The following is an 8,913-nucleotide window of genomic DNA, read 5'->3' as shown; positions in this document are numbered from 1 at the left end:
TAAATGAACTCCTATTTTTTTGCTCCTATAAGTCACTTGGTTGAATTCTTTGTCCATACTACTACAAATAAAATATCAAGACAACAACAAATACAAGGTCTTCAGACAGGCTACACTGGGTAAAAATCCTAAACCACAGCCTGGAGACAGTGTTATTTTAGTATCATTGATGTACTATTATAGTTTTTGTTAATATTTTGAATTCGAATTTATTTGTATATTTCCTGTTTTAACTTTAATTTTAGTTAAAGTTTTAGTAATTTTGTTGTGTGTTTGTCATTTTTATTATTATTATTTTTAAATATGTGTATATAGCTTTTATTAAGTTTTAGCATTTAATTTAGATAACCTAAACTAAACAAAAAAAATAAGAAATATTGCCTTAGAAACCAGCAATTATTTTTAATACTTTATTTCAGTTCATGTTTATTTCAAGTAATGAAATGGTTTGTTATGGTTTTAGTTTTAGTTAACAATAATAACCCTGCTTGTAGAGATCAATGTATTCTACATTACAATGAAACATACCAATCTACCAATCTACTAACCAGTCTACACCACACACACACACCTGCTGGTAAACTGTATGAGCTGAGCTTCATTCCTGCAGCTGAGTAAAGCTTCTCGGTTCTCCAGCAAGATGGTGGCACACATGAAGAGTTCAAAAGTGAAGTCTGTGTTTACGGCCTGGAGCTCCGTCACAGGTTCATCCTCTGGAGATCACAGTCATAAATCAGAATCATTTGAAATATATTAGTGTCTATGATAAACAGTGTCTGGAAGGCATTAAATGCTTAAGACCTAGGAATAAGGTTTATTAAAAAGCTTTACCCAGGCTGTATTTGCGTGCCAGTCTCTCCTGATATCGAGCCCGATCCACCTGCTGTGAGATGAGCTCCAGATGATCACAGCTGAAAATCTCAAACAGACGCAGAGCATCGCTGTGCTCAAACTCCCGCTGGAAACCCAACAGAAGCCACCTGAATGGAAGACAAGAGAAAGATTTATAAAGTGACAGAAAGAGAAGAAAAAGAAAACCAAAACCCACCTGTGACAAAAAGTTATTTTTTCCATGTTGTCTGTGACCAGATGGGAGTGTAGCTGAGGATCCAGCTCTTTTAGTAAAGCAGCTTCCAACTCTGATAAACACCACAACAGAAACAGCATTTGACCATAGATCCAGTGAGAAACTGTATAATTATTAGTGCTAATAACAGATCTAAACAGTTTGGAAAAACAAAGGAAACTCACCCATTTTGCGATACAGTCCATCAGCACGGAAGTCTTTGGAAAACTTCTCCATGTAGCAGGAGAAGCTCCAGTAAGTGTCCACTTCTGAGTCCAGCACCTCCAGAAAGCGACTGCACAGATCATTCATTCCCTGAGCGTAACTTACTTCTGCAGAGACCAGAGAAACAAACTGATGATTAAGTTAGACAATGAATATGCAAACACAGTGCTTCACAGTTTAACCACTAGATGTCGCCCAAAAATCTGATTAATAAAAGAGTGTAAATAAACACTACAGTTAAAAAGTTTGGGGTCGGCTAGATTTCATAATATGTCTGCATTAATTTGCTCAAAAAATAAGGTAAAACAATAATATTATGAAAAATTATTACAATTAAAAATATATATTTTTCTATTTTAATATATTGTAAATTTTAATTTATTCTTGTGATGGTAAAGCTGGATTTTGAATTTAAAATCAGCAGCCATTACTTTAGTCTTCAGTGTCATATGATCCTTCAGAAATCATTCTAATATGCTGCTCAAGAAACATTTCTTCTTCTTCTTATTATTATCAATAATAAAAACTGTTGCACTGCCTAATATCTTTGTGATAAAGTGATCTCTTTTTTTCATGATTCCTGATAACAAAAAAGAACAGCATTTATCTTTATTGTACACTATTTAATGTGTCTTTGCTAAATTAAAGTATTAATTTATTTAACAAAAATTACTGACCAAAAAGTGTATTTACAATCACGTACCTGGGTGAAAAGCAGCATATGTGATTAGGATATCTCTCAAGACAAGCAGGTTACCTGAACCTTCATTCCTGTGATGAAACACAAGTGATTAGAAAGTCTTTCTCCAGGCAATACTTCATTCTTCAAAGGACTGATTGAATTTAATAGGAGCATTTTAACAAAGTAAAAACAACTTTGGTACAATCATACAGGTATGCACTGTATGATTGAATCAAATTAGCTTTTACTCAGTTAAAACACTCAAATTAAATTAAATTTGATAATTTTATGTCTGCTGGTATTTTAAAATTTGGTCTATTGTTATCAGGAAAAAGATGACTGGTATGCAGAAAGTTTGTGTTTGATGTTGCAGCAGCAAAATAGGCTAATGTTATATTAGTTTATATAATTATCATTTGTTCTTTTAAATAAGAGTAATAGTATAAGAGAGATTATTTTAATAATAAAAAAAAATCCTTAATAGGAAAAACATTACGTGACCATATTCCTTCTAAAACATCATTTATACTTTTTAAATGTCTTTATGTTTTATGAGTAATTATTCTGCATGCCTATAATTGCAGTGTACAGGTGGAGCTGGGGAAGGTGGAGGGTTTCAGAGAACTCTGAAAGCGCGCTGCAGGAATCTAAAGTGAATGCTAGCCAGCCATATAAATGCAAGGCAGTAAGCTCATTGGCTGCATATGCAGCATGAACCAATCAGCTTGAGCCAAGTCGTTTAACTCTCTGAATATCATCAGTTACGTTAACACCCCGTCAGAATGCGCCATCTAGAGTTTCATGACTGAACTATATATTTATACATTTCTGCTCTTTTTGTGGATTCTCTATGTACTTGGATACTGAAGTATGCTTTCAAAGTGAGCTGAGTTGACCGTACTCAAATCTAGTTACTGTTTAACCACAGTGAAATGATGAGACAGACTCCTGAGTGTTATTTACGTTGAGCTCCAAGGTTGTTTGATATATTGGTGTGGCAATGACATGTTTACTTTGAGCTGGCAACTCACATTAGTGATGCAAAAAATGAGGCAACTCCTTGATGTTTGTTTAAACGAACATGAGAACGAATTGACTTTCTACTTTCTTCAGCAGAAATGAAGAATACTGAGGAACTCTGCTATTTGACAAAGGAAAGTTTGAAAGAGAAAACAACATGGGTTGTAGATAAAGATAGAAATGATTTATGTAGCCATAGAGATGAATAATTAAACGGAAATCTGAACAAGGAACAAGGAAATCTTTCCTGTAAGGAAATGAGCAGACATAAGAAATTAAACAGGCATAAATGAGGACTGCAGGGTGGATAATGAACACATTTATTGTTATAAAAAGTCACAACAATATGTTAACAATAAGAGCCAACAAAATATATTTTCGTCACCCTCTTGCCACTTACCATAAGGATTTGTCAATATACACATTTAAAAAATAGATTATTTTTAGAGGTTCTAAAAGGATTGTGACCGTAAGTGCTTTTCCACTATTCCATTACTGGCATTTCCTTTATTTAGCATATTAAAATGCACAAATTAAACAAGTTCTCACCGGTAGTATGGAAGATCTCGGTCTGTTCGTGGAACATCTTTGTCAATGATGCGTATGGCCTCCTGAAGCTCTTCCAGGTCAAAGGTTACCCGTTCAAATAGCACCTGCACATTAAAGTCAGCATGAAATCAACATGGATCCAACTTCTTATTACACTTTCTTGGTCTTATTGTGAATTTTTCTCTATGTAATAACTTAAACTTAAAATCAAAAGCCCTTTTATTTTTTAGCTCCTCTAACCACCCTCGTGTAATTTCAAAACTGTATGCATTTCTTTCTTCAGTGGAACACAAAACAAGATATTGTGCCAAACAGTTTTGGTTCTCATTGACTTTTATAGTATTTATTTATTTTTTGGTCCATACTATGGAAGTCAATGGGAACCAAAACTGTTTGGTTACCAACATTCTTCAATATATCTTCTTTTGTGTTCCACAGAAGAAAGAAAGTCATACACTCATACACATTTGGAACAACATGAGGGATGAGTAAATAATCACAGAATTTTCATTTTTGGCTGAACTATCATTTTAAACAGGTAGATTTACCTGAGCCTGCAGTTGCAAAAAGGACATCTTCTCTCTGGACTCATACTGCAGTTTATTCTGCTCTCTGTCCTGCCTCTGCTCAAAAAACCTCACTGCTGTCAGCAGTTCAGCTGAAAAAACAAAAACAGGCAGAAACAGAGAGAAAAGAATATTTATTTATTATTAGTTCAACATCAGTTATGACAGTTAGTTATGTATACACCAGAGGTTTTCAATATCAACACTGATTTTTATTGCAGGTAGTAAGAGTTGATAATGCTGGGTACACACTAAAATATTTTTAAAATCTTATAAGATCTTCAACATGTGAGAGACCACAAACATGAGGACAAAAAATCCTAGATTTAACCGTTTTGCTCCTATAGTGTGTGGTGTCCTCGGGGTTTCCCCCACACATCAGGATTTCTGATCGATTCGAGATCGGGGCGCCTCCGACATTCTTCCGAGCAGATCCAGTCACTCTTAACACACCTCACACCACAGGAAAATCTGAAAAGATAATCTTTAGAACAACCAAGATAATCGGGACAATACCTAGGGTTGTTGGAAGGGGAAAAATCGGCCCAAAATCAGCCCGATTATCTTGTGGTGTGTACCCAGCATAAGGGCTAACCGTTACATATTAAAAGTGTTTGTTCTGCTCAGAAATATCATTTACCATCAGTGCCATTAAGACGCAGACGAACGGCTCCAGGAAGCAGATGTTGCCACTTCCTCTTCATGACCTGATAGCGCACCGCCATCTGCTCCAGCAGCAGGGGGCGCTCCAGAGCCGTAGAGCTGCAGGGGTACATGCCAAACAGAAAGCGCCATACCAGACCACGTTCGTCAGGCGACACGCCACCTGAATCACACAAACAGGACACAAATCAGACATCTGAAGATGATATACTATGAACTATGGCTTGGGACATGTGCTGTTTCACAGTGGACCCTTTGCACAGACTGTGATGACATGTTTACAGTTATTAACATCATAAATCTAGTTTTTCATATTGTAATTTTTTTCATTTTATAACTCAACTTTATAACTTACAGGAAACTGGTTAATGCTGCTGGCTGAGGGAGTGGCGTGATTGACATCGTTCTCACTTCTGACCAGCGTGATCAAAGTAATCATTTGGAAAGTCAGAGAAACACTATTGTGGATTTTTTCTTTTGCTATTGGAGCAAATGCGAACATAATTATATTTGATGTAGTTTTCGCTCACCACTATAGAAGTTTACCCAACTCTGACAACTTCTCCTGAGAACCCCGGAAATGTGAAAATGATTGATTACAGTTCCTTTTAATTGACAAGTATATTGACTATTTTTGAGAGCTGTAATTTACAGAAAATTAAAATAAATAAATAAATATATATATAATGTACTACAGAAAGAGAGAAAAATATGAATAATAAAATAAAATTGAAAATGCCCCTTTTCTATTGAAGTAAGCAGGGTTATTATAGTTAACTAAAACAAAAAAATATTTTATTACTTGAAATAAAATATAAAAACTTTTTTATTCCAGCTAGTTGACAGAAGGCAACATTTCTCATTTTAATTTAGTTTAACGATTGGCCTACTAAAACAATTAAAACTAAAACTGAAATAAAAACTATACAGACATATATATATTGACAAAACTACACAAAATACTAAAACCAATACACAATTACTAAAATCGTAACTAAAATTAAAATGACAATTGAAAATGTAAAAACAAAAACTGAATAAAAAACTATGATCGTATCTTAATGTTTCTACAATAACACTGGAAGTAAGTCTATTGTTTTTATTATTATAATTTTTTAAAAACACCCCCAGTCACATCTCCATTTAAAGTTGCTAACTGATAAGTTAGGGGGAAGTTGTGGCCTAGTGGTTAGAGAGTCTGACTCGTAACCCAAAGGTTGCGGGTTCGAGTCTCGTACCTGCAGGGATTGTAGGTGAGGTGAATGTACAGCGCTCTCTCCCACCTTCAATACCATGACTGAGGTGCCCTTGAGCAAGGCACCGAACCCCCAACTGCTCCCTGGGCGCTGCAGCATAAATGACTGCCCACTGCTCCGGGTGTGTGTTCACGCTGTGTGTGTTCACTGCTGTGTGTGTGCACTTTGGATGGGTTAAATGCAGAGCACTAATTCCAAGTATGGGTCACCATACTTGGCCACATGTCACATGTCATAACTTGCTTACAAAGGAATGTCAGCTGATATCGTCAGTGTCCTTAAATACAATTGATTGGAAAGCCAATACATTAGTATTAAACGAATACAGTTTAAACGAATGTATCGACTAAACAAACAGAGTGTCATCATTTTTAAAATACCAACTTTTAATTGCATCACTTTAAAGGAATACGTTACACCACAGAGAACAAGACAAACCTAAATGTTCGCATCGCATTAGCAATTCAGCATTTCACAATGAGCTGACACAGTCGGCCAAGAGAGTTTGAGGGTCCACACAAAACAAAACAACCTCTAATCCCCTTCTATATCAGCTTTATCCTCTTCTTACAGAGCTGATTATGTAATTTGTTCACTTTGTACAATGTCTAATGTCATCGAATAAGAGGAATGTTTTTTATAAATGAGAGGCCTTCACACGCACAGCAGAAGATACACTGAAGCACGTTTGCTGAAGGTCTGTGCTGGAAAGCTGGTCCGACTTTGAATCATGTTGTATGTGTTTAAAAATGACTGATGTGGTCACATTTGCATCACACTCTCGTGACACATTGTAATGTAAGATTAGGGTGTGTTGCTGAATATTAAGCTTCAAATGTGACTGGATCTCATGAATGCTAATAGGTGCAGATCTGAGTTACTTTAGAAACCCACTGAACAGATTACTACAAGGCCATCAAGAAAAATCACATCGCTTACTCAAAAAAAACAAAAAAACAAAGCTGCTAAAATAAGCTGATTAATTGAAATAGCCAAATCTTATACCATTGAAATTATATTCATAAACATTTAAAAAAACAAAGCAGTTCACCCAAAAATTTAAATTTACTCACGCTCAACCCAAGTTTGTTTCTTCATCAGAACAGACTTGGAGAAATTTAACATTATATCACTTGCTCATAAATGAATCCAGTGAAAGCAGTGAATGGGTGCCGTCAGGTTCATCACAATAAACCACAAGTTATCCACATGACTCCTGTCCATCAATTAACGTCACGTGAAGTGAAAAGCTGTTTTTAAGAAACAAATCCATCATTAAGATGTTTTTAACTTCAAACCGTTGCTTCCAGCTAAAATACAAGCCCTCTATCTGAAATCTCTAGTAAAAAAGTAATCTTGTCTGAATCAGTAGAGAAACCTACAAAGATCAAGCACTGCTGTTTGGACTCTCATTCTGACGGCACCCATTCACTGCAGAGGATCCATTAGTGAGCAAGTGATGTAATGCTGAATTTCTCAAACTCATCTACATCCAGGGTGGCCTGAGGGTGAGCTGCTAGTACATTTTAGACCTACTGTATCTAGAGTCTTGTTTGACTCTAAAAGAGCTTTGAATTCAGCTAGCAACCATGCTGTCTGTTGTCTAAAGTATGACTAATCCTGTTAGCATGAATCATATAGTTCTACACAGCACAGATTCTATAGCTCTCAGGATTACTAAAAAGCCATTCTTCATCTGTTGGTAGGAAAACAAATCACTTGACTATCACTTGACAAGACGAGGACCTTTGAGTAAGCCAGTGATTCCAGACAGTCATCCAGCTGTTTTATATGTTAACTACTTTCCTCTGAATACAATAAAAATGCTATTTAAATTGATTGCTAGAGATAACAGTGTCAGAAAATACACAAATTTGTTTGTTTACAATAGTAGGGATTTCCATGGACATCTGTTGTTTTTATTTCGACCTAGTTATTGTATTATATCATAATTAATTTTTTATTCTCTACCCCTAAACATAACACTCACACAAGCCCTTCTGCATTTTCACATTTTAATTAAGACATATTTCATTTATGTCAATTTAAGCCATTTAACAAAATGTGGCAAATAAAAAAAAATCATAATTTCATAATTTGAAATCAACCCTACAGGCATCAAACAAGACAAAATTCTACTGGATATACTAAAACATTTTTTTTTCATAATTTATACTTTGTGATTCTAATAGAATCAGTAGCAGAACTGGTTACAAATTTTGACACGACACTTCTTGTTCAACATCTTGTGTTGAAATTATTGCAGTAAATTATGTCATCCCCCATCATCACCTCCATCCATCCAGGCAATAAATGTTACGGTCTTGCCTGACAATTGCTTTTTATATTTAGAATTATATATAGAATTGCTTTTATATTTACGTTATATTAGACCTAATTCTACTGTCACCTCAGGAGGCTGGTGGTCATGTTTAATAGTGATTCATTTCTAATGGCTTAACCTGATTATGTCATGATACCGTTTTGAAAAATATGCATCCTGAGCCTGGATTCGTCCACTCACCCCTCTGCGTCCATCACGCCTGGCAGCGACATGCTCGCGCAGGCAGACTCAGGTGAGATCACAGGCGCGACGGACCGACGGACGCTGCACTTCATTCCCTTCAACTTCCCAACGGGTCCATTACTGTCCAGATGGTTTTTACCTTTCCCTTCTACATGTGGTTCATCACAAGATGCGATCATTTTGTCAAATCCTTTGAAGACTCTTTCTCACAGGCATTGACGTTGTCGTGAAGCCACGAGGCGATAAAAGCGTCAGGTAAAAAGTCTTCGGCGGTGTTTTCGAAAGCTCATTTTAGACGAACGAGAAAGTGTTTTGATAGTGAGCACTCCCCTCCTCCCTGTCATATGACTTTTATCTCT

General features: G+C 35.9%; 1 protein-coding gene and 1 pseudogene across 1 annotated transcript; both read right to left on the bottom strand.

Moving 5' to 3' along the window:
• Positions 1–571: 571 nt before the first annotated feature.
• LOC107686527 (TBC1 domain family member 25-like) lies at positions 572–8,872 on the bottom strand (the record flags this gene model as incomplete). The annotated part of the gene is made up of 9 exons (XM_016483561.1): positions 8,508–8,872; positions 4,749–4,934; positions 4,091–4,200; positions 3,543–3,646; positions 1,995–2,062; positions 1,252–1,398; positions 1,049–1,139; positions 832–980; positions 572–713 (listed from the first exon to the last, which is right to left on the bottom strand). Coding segments are annotated over exons 1-9 (1,016 nt in total), but the record flags the coding sequence as incomplete, so codon positions are not given.
• LOC107686526 (myelin-associated glycoprotein-like) overlaps positions 8,548–8,913 on the bottom strand; it is a 33,718-nt pseudogene continuing 33,352 nt past the window's right edge.

This window comes from Sinocyclocheilus anshuiensis, unplaced genomic scaffold (assembly GCF_001515605.1).
Source record: "Sinocyclocheilus anshuiensis isolate Anshui unplaced genomic scaffold, SAMN03320099.WGS_v1.1 scaffold1146, whole genome shotgun sequence".
In the NCBI taxonomy this organism is placed as follows: domain Eukaryota; kingdom Metazoa; phylum Chordata; class Actinopteri; order Cypriniformes; family Cyprinidae; genus Sinocyclocheilus; species Sinocyclocheilus anshuiensis.
The sequence above is the reverse complement of the archived record's forward strand: the minus strand, read 5'-3'. Positions and strand labels throughout refer to the sequence as shown.